Source organism: Oncorhynchus tshawytscha, linkage group LG09, assembly GCF_018296145.1.
Source record: "Oncorhynchus tshawytscha isolate Ot180627B linkage group LG09, Otsh_v2.0, whole genome shotgun sequence".
Lineage (NCBI taxonomy): Eukaryota > Metazoa > Chordata > Actinopteri > Salmoniformes > Salmonidae > Oncorhynchus > Oncorhynchus tshawytscha.
In genome coordinates, this window is record NC_056437.1 from 47,555,406 (window position 1) to 47,576,706 (window position 21,301).

Genomic DNA, 21,301 nt, shown 5'->3' on the forward strand with positions numbered 1-21,301 from the left:
GGTTGAAAAGCATATTTTGAAAATAGCTCTCTGCAATATCACCGCATGTTTTAGAACTACTGAAAGTAACGCGCCAATTTATATAAATATGAACTTCGTCAAACAAAACATACATGTATTGTGTAACATGAAGTCCTATGAGTGCCATCTGATGAAGATCATCAAAGGTTAGTGATTCATTTTATCTCTATTTCTGCTTTTTGTGACTCTTCTCTTTGGCTGGAAAAAATGGCTGTGATTTTCTGTGGCTTGATGGTGACCTAACAATCATTTGTGGGCCTTTCACTGTAAATCCTTTTTGAAATCAGACACTGTGACTGGAGAATTTTATCTTTAAAATGGTGTAAAATACTTGTATGCTTGAGGAATTTTAATGAGATTTTTGTTGTTTTGAATATGGCGCCCTGCACTTTAACTGGCTGTTTCGGGGGGTTCCGCTAGCAGAACGGGGTTCCGCAGTCCTAGACACGTTAATGCGTTTGAGCCAATCAGTTGTGTTGTGACAATGTAGGGGTGGTATACAGAAGATAGCCCTATTTTGTAAAATACCAAGCCCATATTATGGAAAGAACAGGTCAAATAAGCAAAGACAAACAACAGTCCATCATTAGTTTAAGACATGAAGGTTAGTCAATATGGAACATTTGAAGAACTCTGAAAGTTTCATCAAGTGCCTATAATGAAACTGGCTCTCATGATGACCGCCACAGGAAAGGAAGACCCAGAGTTACCTCTGCTTCAGAGGATAAGTTCACTAGAGTTACCAGCCCAAATGAATGCTTCACAGAGTTCAAGTAACAGACACATCTCAACATCAACTGTTTGGAGGAGTCATGGTCGAATTGCTGCAAAGAAACCACTACTAAAAGGACACCAATAAGAAGAAGAGACTTGGCTTGGGCCAAGAAACACGAGCAACTGACATTAGACCGGTGGAAATCTGTCCTTTTGGTCTGATGAGTCCAAATTTGAGATTTTTGGTTCCAACCGCTGTGTCTTCGTGAGACACAGAGTAGGTGAACAGATGATCTCCACATGTGTGGTTACCACTGTGAAGCATGGATGAGGAGGTTTGATGGTGTGGTGGTGCTTTGCTGGTGACACTGTCTGTGATTTATTTATAATTCAAGGTACACTTAACCAGCAAAGCTACCACAGCCTTCTGCAGCTCCAGGCTGTGTACAGGCTATTTGACCAAGAAGGAGAGTGATAGAGTGCTGCATAAGATGACCTGGCCTCCACAATCTCCTGACCTCAACCCAATTGAGATGGTTCGGGATGAGTTTGACTGCAGAGTGAAGGAAAAGCAGCCAACAAGTGCTCAGCATATGTGGGAACTACTTCAAGACTGTTGGAAAAGCATTCCAGCTGAAGCTGGTTGAGAGAATGCCAAGAGTGTGCAAAGCTGTCATCAAGGCAAAGGTTGGCTATTTGAAGAATCTCAAATATAAAATATATTTTGATTTGTTCAAAACTGTTTTGGTTACTACATGATTCTATGTGTTATTTCATAGTTTTGATGCCTTCACTAATATTCTACAATGTAGAAAATAGTAAAAATAAAGAAAAACCCTTTAATGAGTAGGTGTGTCCAAACTTTTGACTTGTACTGTACCTCAATTACCTTTTACCCCTGCACATCGACTAGGTACTGGGTAACCCGTGTATATAGCCAAGTTATCATTACTCATTGTGTATGTATTCCTCGTGTTATTATCTTGCTGTTATTTTTCTATTTTTCTCTCTAGATTATTGGGAAGTGCCCTTAAGTCAGCATTTCACTGTTAGTCTACACTTGTTGTTTGCGAAGCATGTGACAAATAACATTTGATTTGATATCTGTATGTAATGGCTAGCATATACATTTCCTTCGCTTTAAATAGGCAAATTACATTATGTACTGTACTCAGTACTGTATGTTTAGTTTAATAAACTGAACATCCATTAGTTGTTTTCCTTGAACTTATCTATTCAATGGTCTTCATCAGGACGTAGAACGGCATGAGGCGAAAGTCAAGGCTATAACTGTGGTTGACAAACTTACTATCCCGACACGCATGTATGATGTATGATTTACATATATGATATGTAATATAGTTGTTCACTAAGGAACATTCATAAAGACCCGCTGTACAACCCACTCCAAATAATGGCAGTGCTCAAGCTGAAATACTTTGAGGAAATAAATATGAATGAAAATAATGTCTTCTTGACACCAATTCGTTAAAATATGGTTTAAATGGCTTTCAATGTAAAGAGGTACTACATAGAGAGAGAAATTGCTACAGTACAGTGTTATGTTCGCTGGAGTGACCTTCCTCCAAAGTTGTGTGAAGTCATGTCCTGGCACAGTCAGACACTTACCATGGCAATGCCTTCTGTAATTTCAGGCAGCTAATTTGACAATGTTTATCATTTTGACCTGACAATGTCTTCTGTCATTGAGTATCTTTGAAGGCCAAAAAAAAGTGGGTCTGTACATTGCATAAGAGCTTTTGGTTCTATGGGTCAGGCAGTTGCTGTGGTGTTCTATTAACACCATCAAAAGACGTGAAGCTGAATATGTACCTTGGTGAAAATAAACTCACCTATACTCACCTGAGTACCAAGCAATATGATGACAGGTGGCTTATGTATATAAACATATACTTACTGACATCCACACATAAACTTAATGACATCCACACGTATCATCTTATCTATTAATGTATTAGTATAGTACCTGCTTTGGTGCAGTAAGTGTCTGCAGGCCAGTTGCCTTGGCAACCATAGTGTGACTGTTGCCAGGGCTGGGCTGTATTGACAGAGCAAGTCCGGAGATAGCATGGACGCGAAGTTCCAAGATGGAGACTTTCTCGTCGGTGACGGAAAACAGCGCCTCTCCCAACATGGCCTCCACGGCGAGTGGAGACTCCACCTGCAAACAACAATAGACCATTTGACTGTCACACCAATCATTTTGTGTCATGACAGATGGAAATACAGGCAAGTGGGATGGCATGCATACATGCGTCTGTCTATAAGTCACTTGAGCCAAAACATACACACAGGAGACTGGATGATGGCCATGCTGCCATTAACAGGCTCCCAGGGCTCGAAAATAATCCACATTCGACTTCTCTCCAATGGCTGGTTAGCAAAAAACGTTTGAATTCATCGGATGGCCTCAGGGCACAAAATACAAAATAAAAACCCCACCCATCTCGAGCTAATCCTGGAGCCTTTTGGGGAAAACTGGCAATTGGCTTTTCTCCTTATCCAAATAGCTTATTCACCTTTTGTTCATTACATTTTTTATTTAATCAAGGTCTCTTTTACAGATGAGCAAACAAACACATTTTTCAGAAAAAAAGGTCCTCAATCAGCCATCTGAATTGCCCTAGAGGCACAAACCATCACATTTTTGAGAGTTTGTGAGATTATTCCATAAGTAAGGTGCAAAAAAACTAAAAGCAGATTTACCTAACTCAGTGGAGATTGAAGGGATCTCCAGAGTTAGCCATCTCTGAGACCACGTCTGGTAGCTCATACGCCCGTATGTTAACAATGAAGTAAGGTATGGCAGAAGTTGTGCAAGAGGGCTTTATAAACAAAAAGAGTGCAATGCATCGATCTACAAGACTTTCTGATACAGAATGCAGTGATGTGTACCGAACCTTTCGCCCGCTATAAAGCATAGTGCGCTATGATAAACTGGGTCCAATGGCTTCACTATAGTGGCATCTGCCTTCATATAGATGATATTGCCATAATCTATAACCGATATAAATGTTCCCGAAAATGGTTAGCTCCTACAGACAGTGTAATAAATGAATGAAATCTTATTTACAATGAGGGCCTACACCAGCCAGACCTGTACGATGCTGGACCAATTGTGTGCCGCCCAATGTGACTCCCAATCACGGCCGGTTGTGATACAGCCTAGATTCGAACCAGGTTGTCTGTAGTGACGCCTCTAGCACTGAGATGCAGTGCTTTAGACCGCTGCGCCACTCCGGAGCCAAATGGATAGTTGACTTATAAAGTTTCACGAAAGGAGGGGAATTCAGTTGAATGATGATGCACTCTCAGCAGTACAGTTTATTTTCTTGTGTTATGTGCCTGTGTTTTCTCACTCTCATTTGAGTTGCCGATGCAGCAGCAGAAAATTATCAGGGTGAATAACTGAGCTCTGTTTTTGTTTGGTCAAAATGAATGTGGATAACCTATTCACAATGAAATGTGTAATTACAAACAGAAAAAAAATGAATAAGGTAGACATAATGGCAGACAAATGGACCACGGCTATGGTTTCTGATGGCTAGGATAACACTAAGAGTTTCAGCAAAACATTAATTTACATTTTGTTTTAAATAAAGTGCATTTTAAGGCCAGCCTTTTAAAAGTGTGGACTGTACATATTGTATCTAGGTCAAAGCTAATGCAACACAAAATGTGACTCATACCACACATACAGTAGGTACATGCAGTACATAGGTCATAGGTTAGGATGCACTTCTCCTGTACTAACAACCATTATCAAGTGTTCCCTCACTCCATCACAAGTGTGGAGTTGATAGAAATGGCTGTTATAAGTGCACCTTAACAATGTCTTTGGTTGTGTCCCAAATGGCACCCTATTCCCTATAAAGTGCATTGTTTTTTGTTTTATGGGCCCTAGTCAAAAGGATTGCACTAAATAGGGAATAGGGTACCATTTGGAACACAACCATGGCTCCTGTCTCCTCTAGTCCACAGAAAGCTTTTATCTTCGACAAGGAGAATGATAAAACATGTATACAGTGCCTTCAGAAAGTATTCACACCCATTGACTTTTCCCACATTTTGTTTTTTTACAGCCTGAATTGTAAGTTGATTAAATTGAGATGTTGTGTCACCGGCCTACACACAATACCCCATAATGTCAAAATGTAATTATGTTTTAGCCATTTTTACAAATTAATTAAAAATGAATAACTGAAATGTCTTGAGTCAAAAAGTATTCAACCTCTTTGTTATGTGTTAAACAAGTCACATGATTAGTTGCATGGACTCACTCTGTGTGCAATAATAGTGTTAACAAGATTTTTGAATGACCTACTTATCTCTGTACCCCACACATACAAGGTCCCTCAGTCGAGAAGTGAATTTCAAACACAGATTCAACCACAAAGACCAGGGAGGTTTTCCAATGCATCGCAAAGAAGAGCACCTATTGGTAGATGGGTACAAATGTTAAAAAAGCAGACATTGGATATCTCTTTGATCATGGTGAAGTTAATAATGACACTTTGGATGGTGTATCAATACACCCAGTCACTACAAAGATACAGGCGTCCTTCTTAACTTAGTTGCCGGAGAGGAACGAAAGTGCTCAGGGATTTAACCATGAGGCCAATGGGGACTTTAAAACAACAACATTGAAGTTACGTAACAATATTAACCTAAATGACAGAGTGAAAAGAAGGAAGCCTGAAGAGCATTAAAATAAATTCAAAAACATGTTTCCTGTTTGCAATAAAGTACTAAAGTAACACCACAAAAAATGTGGCAAATACATTAATTTAATGTCCTGAATACAAAGCTTGGGGCAAATCCAACACAATGTATCACTGAGTACCACTAGGATTAGGTAGTTTTTAAGGACAAAAATAAATGGAACAGAGATAAGCACAGACAAAATCCTACAGGAAAACCTGGTTCAGTCTGCCTTCCAACAGACACTGAGAGACAAATTCACCTTCCAGCAGGACAATAACCTAAAAAGCAAGACCAAATATATACTGGAGTTGAAGGTTCCTGAGTGGCCTAGTTACAGTTTCTTAAATCTATGGCAAGACTTGAAAATGGCTGTCTAGCAATAATCGACAACCAACTTGACAGAGCTTTTTAAATATTGTACAATCCAGGTTTTCAAAGCACTTAGAGACTTACCCAGAAATACTCACAGCTATAATTGCTGCCAGGTGATTCTAACATGTATTGACTCAGGGCTGTGAATACTTATATAAATGAGATATTTCTGCATTTCATTTTCAATATTTTCAAAAATGTTGAGTATTGTGTGTTCATTTTGAATACAGGCTATAACAAAACAAAATGTGGAATAAGTCAAGGGGTATGAACACTTTCTGAAGGCACTGTATACAGTATACACTACATTATCAAAAGTATGTGGACCCCGGCTTGTCAAAGATCTCATTCCAAAATCATTGGCATTAAATATGGAGTTGGTCCCCTCTTTGTTGCTATAACAGCCTCCACTCTTTTGTGAAGGGTTTCCACTAGGGCCCCGAGTGGCGCAGCGTTCTAAGGCACTGCATCTCAGTGCTTGAGGGGTCACGACAGACATCCTGGTTCGAATCCAGGCTGCATCACAACCGGCCGTGATTGGGAGACCCATAGGGCGGCACACAATTGTCCCAGCGTCGTCCGCGTTTGTTCTGACTTGCCTCGTTCAATAAAAGGTTCAATTAAAAATATATATAATTATGTGTGGAACATTGCTGCGGGGACTTGCTTCCATTCAGCCACAAGAGCATTAGTGAGGTCGGCACTGATGTTAGGCGATTAGAACTGACTCGCATTCGGTGTCCAATGGGGTTGAGGTCAGAGCTCTGTGCAAGCCAGTCAAGTTCTTCCCCATTGTACTCGACAAACCCTAAAGGGAGAGCATACTATACAAGGAAATTCTCAAAGCTGCTAATGAGAACCTTGACGACCGTGTAGTTGTTTAGATCTAGGACAGAAGAATTTATAACAGACTTTTTCAGACATAACATAGGTACAGCAGATCCCCTTATTGTATGGGACACGTTTAAGTGTCCCTTTAGAGGCCATGCAATTCAGTACTCATCAATAAAACAAAAGCAATTTAGATCAAAAGAGTCCATATTAACAAAGGAAATTGAAGGACTAACAGTACAGTTAGATAGCAATAAAAACGGTACCATAGAGGCACAGAATAAGTTAGAGGGGGAAAAAAGAAATGGAGGAATTTATTCAAGAAAGATCCAGTGTTATAGATTATAAAAATAATGAGAACTTGATGGTTTATGGGGATAAATGCACCAAATTCTTTTTCAATCTTGAAATGCTACCAAAAAAAAAGTATTAAAACTTGTTACAAATGATGGAGTCACGCATGATTCACCAAATTATATTTTGAAAGAGGAAGTAAAGTACATTAAGAATATATAAATGGTAGATTATCAGACACGCAACAAGAAGGTCTGATATCATTATTACTGAAACAGGACCCAAGTGGTAAAAATAAAGATCCAGTCCATTAAAAAAATTGGAGACGTCTTACACTTCAGTGTTGTGATGCAAAAATCCTAGCAAAATGTGTGGCGCATAGAATTTAAAAAATATTGTCAGATATTATTCATCCTAATCAGACAGGTTTTTTACATGAACTGGAGATAATGAATTGGAGATAATATAAGACTAGTTCTGGAAACAATAGAATACTATGAAATATTGGGGACACCAGGCCTGGTTTTCATAGCTGATTTTGAAAAGGCTTTTGATAAAGTAAGACTGGAGTTTATATATAAATGCATAGAATACTTCAATTTTGGGGAATCTCTTATAAAATGGGTTAAAGTTATGTATAGTAACCCTAGGTGTAAAATAGTATATAATGGCTACATCTCAGAAAGTTTTAAACTCTCTATAGGAGTAAAACAAGGTTGTCCACTATCGGCATATCTATTTATTTTTGCCATCGAAATGTTAGCTGTTAAGATTAGATCAAACAATAATATTAAGGGATTAGAAATCCGTGGCTTAAAAACGAAGGTGTCATTGTACGCTGATGATTCATGTTTTCTTTTAAAACCACAATTAGAGTCTCTCCACATCCTCATAGAGGATCTAGATAATTTTGCTATCCTCTCTGGATTAAAACCAAAGTATGATATGTGTACTATATTATGTATTGGATCACAAAAAAATGCTAATTTTACATTACCATGTAGTTTACCAATAAAATGGTCTGACGGAGATGTGGACATACTCGGTATACAAATCCCAAAAGAAAGAAATGATCTCACTCCAATACATTTTTATAGAAAGTTAGCAAAAATAGATAAGATCTTGCTACCATGGAAAGGAAAATATCTGTCTATTTGTGGAAAAATCACCCTGATTAACTCTTTAGTCATATCACAGTTGACCTATTTGCTTATGGTTTTGCCTACATCTGGTGACCTGCTTTTTAAATTATATGAACATAAAATATTCATTTTTATTTGGAAAGGCAAGCCAGATAAAATTAAAAGGGCCTATTTATATAACGAATATGAATTCGGAGGGCAGAAATTATTAAATATTAAAGCATTAGACCTCTCACTAAAGGCATCAGTCATACAAAAGTTATACTTAAATCCAAACTGCTTCTCTAGTAAATTGGTACGACTGTCTCATCCTATGTTCAAGAAGGGACCATTTCCCTTTACTCAGATTACACCGGCCCACTTTCGATTGTTTGAAAAGGAAATAATCTCCAAAATATCTTTATTTTCTAAACAAGCCTTAGAAAGTTGGTTGCAATTTCAGTTTAATCCACCTGAAAAGACAGAACAAATAATACAACAAATATTGTGGTTAAATTCAAATATACTAATTGATTAAAAAAACTACTTTTTCGAAGAAATTTTTAAAAAATGTATAATTTTTGTGAATGATGTCATAAATTTAATTTAAGGACTGACAGCTGTGCCATATAAATTGCAAAATAGTTGGGAAGAGATTTTCGATGTACCCATTCCATGGCACATGGTTTATGAATTGACACGCAAAACAACGCCGGATGCAAAACTTCAAATTTTTCTATTTAAATTACTATACAAAATTCTTGCAACTAATAGAATGTTATACTTACAGAGGCAGTTTGGAACTCAGGAGTGAGTGTTTCAACTGAGGATAGACAAATTTTACGCGCTACGCACTTCAGTACTCGGCGGTCCTGTTCTGTGAGCTTGTGTGGCCTACCACGTCGCGACTGAGCCATTGTTGCTCCTAGACATTTCCACTTCCCAATAACAACACTTACAATTGACTGGGGCAGCTCTAGCAGGGCAGAAATTTGACGAACTGACTTGTTGGAAAGGTGGCATCCAATGACGGTGTCCTGTTAAAAGTCACTTAGCTTTTCAGTAAGGCCATTCTATTGGCAATGTTTGTCTATGGAGATTGCATGGCGGTGTGCTCAATTGTTATACCCTTCAGCAACGGGTGTTGCTGAAATAGCCAATCCACTCATTTGAAGGGGTGTCCACATACTTGTGTATATATAGTGTATATCGACTAATTGTGATTAAGTAATGTCTCTCACAACTGTGTAAACAATACAAAATTGGACTCTTACACCCTTTGTAGTGCCATACTTTTAGCCAAAGAAATAATTAGCTTTCCAAAAAAGAGAGAAGGAAGAATGGTGGGGAAGGCCAAGCATACATTTCACAAAAGTGCTGTTCCGACCTTTAATTCGGGGTTCAGAGCAAACTTGTGAAACCTATTGTAATTCTTAGATATCAAATTACTCAAACCCTCATATCTGACACCCCATTTGACCTAAAGACGTGGAACTTTGTATGTAGGTGTCTTTCCTCATATGTCCAAATAAAACTAAATTTGGTATGCAGGCCCATGGTATCTCTTAGTTGGTTAAAAGATGGCTGATGGCTTTTATGTATCCATTTAAATCCTTTGTAAATCCATTTCACAATGGCCTATCAACTTGAAACGTTTTAGGGTCATCAAAGACATTACCATGATTAACCATGTTAAGTTTGGCATGGACATCTTAAAAAAAGAAACAAACAATTCTGCCCAACAAAGGCAAAACGGAGCTACTACGTATTTTTTTCTTCTTCCGGGAAAATCTGACTTAAAAGTTAATGGATTCTATTAAAATGTAACATGTTTCAAGTTAAACTGTAATTTGTTTGTATCCTGTGTAGTGAATGATTAGTTTAGGCTATGAAACTGTGTGTATGCTAATTTAGAAACCATGACCTAATCAGAGAAGAGGAAATTGCATAGGATCAGAGAGCAGGGTCAGGCCCAGAACAGAAGATGGACGAAGTGGGATCTGGCTAAACAAAGAGAGGAGCATGGACATTCCACAGGGGAGCCAGAGGGAAACTCATTGGGGTCATAAAATGTATAGCTGGTGAGGTGACAACTACAAGGGGAGAGTATGAAATGGGTTGTGAACTTTCTAAATGGATGCACTCAGCTGACTGTATCCTTGGAATTAAACACTTGAAACTTCTCTTGAGCTTTTGGTCTCAATTCCTTATTGCAAAGAGGTTGCAATAGCATTTTCTTTTAAACAAAGTATTTTTCTGTCTAGACAGACAGCAATTTATGATTCTCCATGATATATTCTGATCAACTGGCTTGATCTTGTGTCAGGAAAATAAATACCACATTAATACCACTAGATAATATACTTGGTCATTACAACAGATCAAATATTTTAGTTACTTTGTGTTGCCTTTGTAGGGCAGTATTAACAATTCATGTTTGTTCTAGGCTACTCTTCATTTTCTAGGACAGACAGGTCCAGCAGTCCTTGTGCACCCTAAAATATGCTATAGACTTGAGATCTTTTGATTTCTCCCAGCCTTCTAAGCCATTGATCACTCAGGTTGGTAAAGCTGGTAACTGCACAGTGGGAGACAAGGCGGATGACCATATAGAGAACATTCCTATGCAGATGAAGCCATCTTTAAAAGGAAGGACGACCACAGACAGATCTCATTCATCATTTAATCCTCGTAGAGCATTCCATTACAAATACGAAATGGGTTTAAGTATTGAGGGAGAGTTATACTTTTCTCGCTGTCCAGTTTGTCTAGGTCAGTGTGCATGAAGCAGAACATATCTTGTCTCGCACTCTCCAAGCGCTTCTGCATATTACATCTGCACTTTGGTCAAGTGTGATCCAAGCACTCTACATCAGTGTCAAGTTACTATTAGCCTCTAGGGCTCTAGCCTATAATGCTTTTGAGTGCAAAAACATCAATTAAGGAAAAGAGACCATTGAAAAAAGCTATTTAATTTCTCAGACTTTGGAGACCTAGCCAATGTTCTATAGCTTCAGCACAGTGAATACAATTGAAAGAAGCTACTTCACTTTTCAAACTTTGGAGAACTAGCCATGGTTCAATACCTTCAGTACAGTGGACCCCAGCTCCAGGCCCACCAGCACAGTGCGGTCAACCAGCTCAGCTATCCTGGGGTCGACCACTTTCAGCGAGTCTTGCACCAGGTCGGTCACATCCACCTGCCAGTCGGGCCCCAGCATGGTGATGACCTGGTCGGTGCCCTCGGTGGAGGTGGTGTGGAACTGGGTCAGGACCTTGACCAGGGTGCGCTGGTACTGCAGGGTGCAGCCCCGACTCACTCGCCGGTCGTCCTCGTCGTCATCCACGTCACTGTCCCTGGCGCTCCTGATTGAGAGAGGAGGGTGACAAATGGTCAATGATGTTAGTATCAGTACAGTAACCATGGTCAATATCGTTGCCGGTATCAGTTCCATTACCAGTGTCAATACCATTACCCATGTCAAAACCGTATCCAGTGTCAAAGTTTACAACAACAAAGGTGAACCAGGTAAAAATGTATTTGCTTGACTATTTACTAAACAGTTTCAGCAGTTTATCATAACCTTGATGCATGTTTACTTAATATGTTTGTGGAAGATGCTGTAGTGTAGTTAAATCCTACGTCCTGTTTCGGGAGATTATGTTATTAATTGCTTCTTATCATTATATAATTAACAACATAGCACTTGATGTGACGAGAGGCCGAACACTAATCCATATGGGGGACATTTGTTACAATGTCTGTTCCAATGTGCCCTTCGTGAGGGAAAAATCCTACAACCTGGCACAAAACTACAAAAAACGACCAATCAAGCAAGATTTGGACGTGTGCCTTCCATTCTTTCCTCAGCAGTCTGACATGCTGCCGGCATTCCCTAAATGCTAAAAAGCTCTCCTCTGTTTCCAAGGGTAATTAATCTTTGCTCTGACTCATCCTTTCAGATAACTTGAGAAGCAGGAGCGACAGCGAGCAGTCAGTGACTGACAAAGCATTTACCATCCATTGATTCCCGGAGCCCGCCTGAATATCAAGCAGGCCTGTCCTGTGTTCCCTAAAAGGTCTGACAATACTCGAACATGTATCACGTCCCCTGGCAGGCTGACGCTAGACATTTTAAGGCTAAAATGTGCTGTTCGCCTGTGTTCCTCATCTTGTACAACAAAGCCGCAATGGCAGTGGAGAGACAGACGAGAGTGTAGACGAGCGTTCAGTTAAGACTAGGTAAACACGAGAGAAAGCATGACTCTCTTCATTGAGTATCATGACTCTCGCACAGGTCAGAGAGAGTTTGCCAGGTTGAGGCTGTACCTGGGGGGGGAGTGAGGCAATAGACCATTCAATTATTGCAAATTAATATTGTAAAACAACTGCAAAAAAATTCTATGTAACACACAGTGAAGTTTTTTTGTCCATGTTCTGACGACGTCGCAAACATCTAGGTAAGAAAATATGAATACATAGCAGTTAATGTAGTTCATGGTTTAGAAAATGCGAAACCCTAGCGGCCTATTTCCCGGACACTGATTAAGACTAGGATTAAGAACCATTCTCGATCGAAAATCTCTATTGAAATAGGTTTTTCAGCTAGATTTAATCAGTGTCTAGGAAACCGGCCCTAAGAACATGCAGTGAATTTAGTGTCAGTCAGACGTAAAATTGGCTTAAAGTCCTGTTCTCAGTCAAACTTCATAGTTTAGTTCAATTATTTAAGAGGGATAAGTGTGATTATTTGAAACCATGGGCTGGCTTAAACTCTAATAAAACATGTGTGCACAGGCAGTAGCTGTGCTAAGATGCCTAAACATTGCTTAGGCAGGATCCCGTCCCTTGAACGACATTGTTGTGGAAAACTCAATCCAAAGATCTAGGCAGTGACTATTTACAGTGTAGTAGTACATCTTTAAACAAGCAGCTGCAAAGGAGATCTGTCTCTAATCAGTCTGAGAAGAACTCGGTTGCATGTCCCTCATATAGGGCGGCAGGTAGCCTAGTGGTTAGAGCATTGGGTCAGTAACCGAAAGGTTGCTAGATCCCCGAGCTGACAAGGTAAAAATCTATCGTTCTGCCCCTGAACAAGGCAGCTAACCCACTGTTCCTAGGCCGTCATTGTAAATAAGAATTTGTTCTTAACTGACTTGCCTAGTTAAATAAAGGTTCAATAAAAATAAAATAATAAATATAGAAGGATAAAACAATTGATTGATAATACAATCATATTGGATACACACCGGTTTCTTTATACAAGCAACAGTCCCAGAACACAATGGCCTTGTGTTAGGGTGCAGACATAACAGGAGTCTATGAAATGCAGTTCATCCCAGAACAGAGCGTAAACCTTGAGAAGTTATAACAGCTCACCCCAAATTCCGCCACCACAACATGTCACATACGACTTAACATATACGATACATGACAGACGATCGAAACTAGAGTGTGGTAATCTCAAATGTAATTCAAACTCAGTAAAAGAAACATCAGCTTGAAAACAGCAGTGCACTCCATGTTTAGTGTGTGGGCGAGTCCTTCCTACCTGCGGTCAGGAAGAATGGGTACCCTCCAGCCCTTGATGAAGCTCAGGTTGCTGTCGGACAGTTCCACTTGGAGGGGGAGTTTGGGCACCCACACGGTCAGCTCCAGGGGGGCACTGAGGTGCTCATAGCTGAAGATGACCCGGGCATTCATGGAGCCCCGTGTCTCTTTCCCGTTCACAAACACATAGTCACAATTCATGGACACCTGCGAAAGAGGTGATGAGTCAATAGTCATATGATAATGTATCTGCCATTGATATGGGTGATATAGTACAGTATGGATGCAGGAGTGGCATCAACCACCTACAGTGCATTCGGAAAGTATTCAGACCTCTTGACTTTTTCAACATTTTGTAACGTTACAGCCTTATTCTAAAATTGCTAAATTATATATTTTTTCCTCATCACTCTACACACAATACCATATAATGACAAAGCGAAAACAGGTTTTTCATCATGTTTGCAAATTTATTGCTAATAAAAACTTAAATACCTTATTTACATAAGTATTCAAATCAAATAAAATGTTATTTGTCACATACACATGGTTAGCAGATGTTAATGCGAGTGTAGCGAAATGCTTGTGCTTCTAGTTCCGACAATGCAGTAATAACCAACAAGTAATCTAACCTAACAATTCCAAAACTACTGTCTTATACACACAAGTGTAAGGGGATAAAGAATATGTACATAAAGATATATGAATGAGTGATAGTACAGAGCGGCATAGGCAAGATACAGTAGATGGTATTGAGTACAGTATATACATATGAGATGAGTATGTAAACAAAGTGGCATAGTTAAAGTGGCTAGTGATACATGTATTACATAAAGATGCAGTAGATGATATAGAGTACAGTATATACGTATACATATGAGATGAAAAATGTAGGGTATGTAAACATTATATTAGGTAGCATTGTTTAAAGTGGCTAGTGATATATTTGACATCATTTCCCATCAATTCCCATTATTAAAGTGGCTGGAGTTGAGTCAGTGTGTTGGCAGCAGCCACTCAATGTTAGTGGTGGCTGTTTAACAGTGTGATGGCCTTGAGATAGAAGCTGTTTTTCAGTCTCTCGGTCCCAGCTTTGATGCACCTGTACTGACTTCGCCTTCTGGATGATAGCGGGGTGAACAGGCAGTGGCTCAGGTGGTTGTTGTCCTTGATGATCTTTATGGCCTTCCTGTGACATCGGGTGGTGTAGGTGTCCTGGAGGGCAGGTAGTTTGCCCCCGGTGATGCGTTGTGCAGACCTCACTACCCTCTGGAGAGCCTTACGGTTGTGGGCGGAGCAGTTGCCGTACCATGCGGTGATACAGCCCGACAGGATGCTCTCGATTGTGCATCTGTAGAAGTTTGTGAGTGCTTTTGGTGACAAGCCGAATTTCTTCAGCCTCCTGAGGTTGAAGAGGCGCTGTCTGTGTGGGTGGACCAATTCAGTTTGTCTGTGATGTGTACGCCGAGGAACTTAAAACTTCCTACCCTCTCCACTACTGTTCCATCGATGTGGATAGGGGGGTGTTCCCTCTGCTGTTTCCTGAAGTCCACAATCATCTCCTTAGTTTTGTTGACGTTGAGTGTGAGGTTATTTTCCTGACACCACACTCCGAGGGCCCTCACCTCCTCCCTGTAGGCCGTCTCGTCGTTGTTGGTAATCAAGCTTACCACAGTTGTGTCGTCCGCAAACTTGATGATTGAGTTGGAGGCGTGCATGGCCACGCAGTCGTGGGTGAACAGGGAGTACAGGAGAGGGCTCAGAACGCACCCTTGTGGGGCCCCAGTGTTGAGGATCAGCGGGGTGGAGATGTTGTTGCCTACCCTCACCCCCTGGGGGCGGCCCGTCAGGAAGTCCAGTACCCAGTTGCACAGGGCGGGGTCGAGACCCAGGGTCTCGAGCTTGATGACGAGCTTGGAGGGCACTATGGTGTTAAATGCCGAGCTGTAGTCGATGAACAGCATTCTCACATAGGTATTCCTCTTGTCCAGATGGGCTAGGGCAGTGTGCAGTGTGGTTGATATTGCATCGTCTGTGGACCTATTTGGGCGGTAAGCAAATTGGAGTGGGTCTAGGGTGTCAGGTAGGGTGGAGGTGATATGGTCCTTGACTAGTCTCTCAAAGCACTTCATGATGACGGAAGTGAGTGCTACGGGGCGGTAGTCGTTTAGCTCAGTTACCTTAGCTTTCTTGGTAACAGGAACAATGGTGGCCCTCTTGAAGCATGTGGGAACAACAGACTGGGAAAGGGATTGATTGAATATGTCCGTAAACACACCAGCCAGCTGGTCTGCGCATGCTCTGAGGGCGCGGCTGGGGATACCGTCTGAGCCTGCAGCCTTGCGAGGGTTAACACGTTTAAATGTTTTACTCACCTCGGCTGCAGTGAAGGAGAGTCCGCATGTTTTGGTTGCAGGCCTTGCCAGTGGCACTGTATTGTCCTCAAAGTCTGCCTGGGAGCAAGACATCCTGGTCCGTGACGGGGCTGGTTTTCTTTTTGTAATCCATGATTGACTGTAGACCCTGCCACATACCTCTTGTGTCTGAGCCGTTGAATTGAGATTCTACTTTGTCTCTATACTGACGCTTAGCTTGTTTGATTGCCTTGCGGAGGGAATAGCTACACTGTTTGTATTCGGTCATGTTTCCGGTCACCTTGCCCTGATTAAAAGCAGTGGTTCGCGCTTTCAGTTTCACGGGAATGCTGCCATCAATCCACGGTTTCTGGTTTGGGAATGTTTTAATCGTTGCTATGGGAACAACATCTTCAACGCATGTTCTTTTTCTTTTTGCATCCTTTTTCCATTGATAATCCTTGAGATGTTTCTACAACTTTATTGGAGTCCATCTGTGGTAAATTCAATTGATTGGACATGATTTAGAAAGGTACCACCTGTGTCTACAAAGTCCCTCAGTTGACAGGGCATGTCAGAGCAAAAACCAAACCATGAGGTCGAAGGAATTGTCCGTAAAGCTCTGGGACACGATTGTGTTGAGGCACAGATCTGGAGAAGGGCACCAAAAAAATGTCTGCATCATTGAACGTACCCAAGAACACTGTGGCCTCCGTCATTCTTAAATGGTTTTGTAACAATCAAGACTCTTCCTCGAGCTGGCCGCCCGGCCAAACTGAGCATACGGGGGAGAAGGGCCTTGGACAGGGAGGTGACCAAGAACCCGATGGTCACTCTGATAGAGCTCCAGAGTTCCTCTGTGGAGATGGGAGAACCTTCTAGAAGGACAACCATCTCTGCAACACTCCACCAATCAGGCCTTTATGATAGAGTGGCCAAATGGAAGCCAGTCAGGACCTCAGACTGGGGCGAAGGTTCACCTTCTAACAGACAACAACCCTCAGCTCACAGCCAAGACAATGCACGAGAGGCTTCAGGACAAGTCTCTGAATGTCCTTGAGTGGCCTAGCCAGAACTTCAACCCAATCAAACATCTCTGGAGAGACCTAAAAACAACTGTGCAGCAACGCTCCCCATCCAACCGGACAAAGCTTGAGAGGATCTGCAGAGAAGAATGGGAGAAACTCCCCAAATACAGTTGTGCCAAGCTTGCAACGTCATAACCAAAAGACTTAAAGGTGTAATTCCTGCCAAAGGTGCTTCAACAAAGTACTGAGTAAAGGGTCTGAATACTTGTGTAAATGTGATCTGTTTTTTATTTTTAATACATTTGTAAAAAATTCTAAAATCCAGCTGAAGGAAATAGGGAGTACACATATTCCTTTTTTCCGCTTACAGAGTATGTGCAATGTGTACTATTTTTAGGTCGCAGTAATCCTCCTTTGTGAACGTTCCAATATTTTGCCATGAGGGGCTGTATTTTTGTAATTAGAAATATCTGAGAACACAGTATAAACAACACTACTTGAGGGTTTTCTCCAATCCAATTTGCGTCTCTTGTTGAGTGGAAGAATTGGCTCTTAAGTACAACCTACTCAAAGCCTTTAAAAATCATTCATGGGGTGCATGCTCCCTCCCCCAACCCCACTCATCCCACCCACCACTATTTTCTGTGTTATGATCTACACACAATTATGTGGAGACACACTGCATAATATACTAACACACGCTTTCAGGCAACAGATAATTCATAGAATATGAAAACTTAATACACCAGGCACCCACAAAATTCTGTGTATTTATTTTTTATCCAGCAGTCATTTGGCACAGAATTTCTCATAAATACCCATCCCTTAAATACTAAAATATTTACTGTAATAAATAGCAAGGTTTGCTTTTGCTTTTAGGATACCATCAATGATTTATCTGGCAGTCGGAGGCAGCTGACACTAATCAAAGGAGCTAATCTCTTACAAATGGAGGTTGGAGTCTTCTCAGTTCTGGGGATTCATCATATTGGGGGGACTGGGTAATAAAATACCCAGTTCATCCAGACAGTCCTCTCCACTCTGCAATCCATACAGGCCGCGTCGGAAGCCTTCAGCGAGAGTAAAGTATTTATCTTTCTTTCCCTTTTTCTGATCATTGGCGTATTCAGATCTACTATGAGACTTTGCCATCTTAAGCCACCTTTGTGTGAATAGGGATTTCGGGATTATATTTGTCTGCCGGAGATCTAGGATGACGGTTGGAATCAGCGTAATAGACTTTTGGCATACTGAATTATGACAATTAGGTTATTGCTTGCCAGAAGGGCCAAGCACAGACCTTTCAGGGGCAGGTGCTCTGCCACACACACATGTTAAGCAAGTTAGTACACAGTGCTTCACTCTTTTTCCTGATTGACATCAGAAAAAGAGTGTGGGCTATCAGCTGATCATTGATGTTGATGATTGATGCAAATATTCTAGTTACAGGTGTAGGATCTTAATTGGAGCCAGTTTGCTAAAATAATGCATTTTTGTTAGGGCAAATCAACCTTGACATTTTAAAGTGGGAAATTACAGAGTTTGCATTTCCTGCTCTGCACTAGAATTCTCAGTAAGAGTGATCAAATTAAGATACGACATCTGTAGCTTGCTCGATTTCTTTTACTGATTGTGATTAATCTTCAACGCTTGTATCAAATAATAACTTCATCATTTAATATTCATAATTGTCTAACTCGGGCCTCCCAAGTGTCATCCGGGTTAGAGGAGGGTTTGGTCGGGGAGCTTTCCTTGGCTCATCGCGCTCTAGCGACTCCTTGTGGCGGGCAAGTTGACAAACAGTCGTCAGTTGAATTGTGTTTCCTCCGACACATCGGTGTGGCTGGCTTCCGGGTTCAACCGAGCGGGTGTTACGAAGCAGCGCAGCTTTGCGGGTCATATTTCGAAAGACGCATTACTCTATTTTCACCTCTCTCGAGCCCGTTGCAACGATGACACAAGATTGGATTGCAGTTGGATATCACAAATTGGGGAGAAAAAGGGGGTAAAATTACAACAGCAATAAAAAACATAATAATTGTCTAACTCATGATATACGGCTGGCTGGCTAGTGGCTTGTGTAGATATTTTAGTATGGTGGTTAGCTAGAGTGTAGACTACCTGTGTTGCTGCTGCCCTGACATACATGTACAACTCCCGACTGAAAAAGGGATGGAGTTGGATCGGAGGGTCATTGATGCAGTCGCTACTCTCTATGTCAGCCAACCAGACTGAATATTGATGATGATGTAGGTTAAATCAAGCGTTATCAAGTGTTAATCAAATGTTATGATGCTGTGGCAGTACACACTCGACCGATGACCACATCTCTCAAGCCATATGCCTTTTTGGATACCGGGTAAGCGCAATCGACATACAGGGTAGACTTGGAAAAAAGGCGCAACTGGGCTCTGTACAGGGCAGATCAACAGGTGCAACCAATGGATGGGGTAGGGGGTGATGAACTTGACAAAGTTACAACGAATTGCGACGGGCAGTGGATTCCGAACAACAATGAGAAACCTTTATACAAAAAAAGTTTTTAGGGGAAAATTATACCACCACCCAAAAGGACACTTTGGAGACTGGGAGGGCAAAGGGGCATGTGTCTGCACTGTACAGAGCAAAGGAAATACCTGCACCCCCACCCACAGACAGATAAGGTACAGTCATCCTCTGTACCAAAACCACCACAGTGCACCCTCCACACCTGTGACCTACCACTCTAGGCCTCCACTTTGCTATAATGCTAACACCAGCCTCCCTATCACTCACTTTGCTGATACGCCTTCGCTAACTGCACTAACCCAAATTATCCCAGCTCCTGCAGGCAGCTAATAAACTTGTCTGGCTAATTGTGAGTCAAAAGCTGTTAACGACTACAGGCGTCAGAAGGCCAGTGGGGGTCCGTGAAAGTGCTCTAATGCACGGAGCTGCGAGCTGCCGTCGCTACACAGCCCTCTAATATTCTGTGACACCTTCCATGGTGCCAGCAGATTGCCTGGGTGGGTGCAGGGCAAAGAAAGACAGGGTGGGCACTGCCCACTATGGTGGCATCCAGGCATCCAGTTTAAACCCACAAGCAGAGATGCATGATCAAAAAGGATCCCCACCCGCCTGCAGCACAGTATATCCACTTCGTTGAGGCGCATGCATGTGGAAAACAGAAGGTTGGTGGAGTGACCTGATAATGCTTATTCTACTGACTAATGCGTATGGATCTAATGAGAAACAATGATCACCATTTAGTGATGCACATCCCATGCTGGCCAGCCTCTGCTCACACTCTTAACTTCAACATGTGCCTCCAAACAGGATTTAGGCCTGTAATGAGTTCCGTTTGATCGCATGAGCTGTTTCAATGTTGTACAATAACTCATGCAGACTGTAGGCCTATCAATACCACCTGTTTAGTTCCTGGTGGTACAGTATATGGCAAAATAAAACATAACCTGGGCAGTGTCCATTAGGACACAAAATAAAAATGCTTTAGAATGTTTTGCAAAAGTAAAAAAAAAAGAAGTGTTTCCTGGTGGTGGTATTCGACGAGTTCAAGTAGTCCTTCTCTGTTTCAGTTTGGTTATTTTCGTTTGGGGCCTAATGAACACACCACAGTTGTGTTACTGTTGCCCTGTATTTACCATTATGAAAACATACTTGGAGGTACAGTAAGATAATCAATAATCAATTCTCTTTAATCGACAGAGGAGCACTTTGCGAAACACATCCCATTTCATTGCTTTATCTATTCATACATGATTTCTGGGCCAGCAAGCTCCAATTGACTGGATTAAGTCCTCATTGTGAAGCTATCAACAATAATAAGACAACTTCTTCAAGACCTCTCATATACAATACCACAGCAGACAGCAGGGAGACAATACTGAAGACAGTATACCACTCAGGTGTACTTATCTCATTGCCTCACAAAGCCTTTCTTATATAAGCCTGGTCACTGGCTGAAGGTGAATGTGTCACAATGGTGTGAGAGTGCAGAATGGAGGAAACTGAGGACTTGGCTGGGCAAGGGTTGGATGACCACTGGCGTGGAAGAGGGTGCTCTGCCGCTACGCGATCACATACACACACACAGCCCTGGGAGAAAGGATCAGCTGGGGGAGTCATGTCGTCTCCCGCTTGCTGACAAATCCCCAGCCCTCGCCTCCACTCGCCCAGCCTCCCCCTCTGCTTCCTGCCTTCTCCCCATACTGCCTCCCGTACTCGTGCACTCCTCCCACCCCAAACAACACAACATAAAACACCACAACAAACCCCAGTCTGAGCAGAGCA

At 41.5% G+C, this 21,301-nt stretch overlaps 1 protein-coding gene across 2 annotated transcripts in view; it reads right to left on the reverse strand.

The window, feature by feature from the left end:
* LOC112258065 (transmembrane protein 132E-like) overlaps positions 1–21,301 on the reverse strand; it is a 366,342-nt gene that overhangs the window by 19,804 nt on the left and 325,237 nt on the right. For both annotated transcript variants that reach the window (XM_024432152.2, XM_024432151.2), the window contains exons 6-8: positions 13,631–13,836; positions 11,165–11,444; positions 2,723–2,917 (exon numbers count right to left, since the gene is read on the reverse strand). In XM_024432152.2, coding sequence (XP_024287920.1) covers positions 2,723–2,917; positions 11,165–11,444; positions 13,631–13,836 — 681 coding nt within the window. The remainder of the gene's footprint in view (positions 1–2,722; positions 2,918–11,164; positions 11,445–13,630; positions 13,837–21,301) is intronic.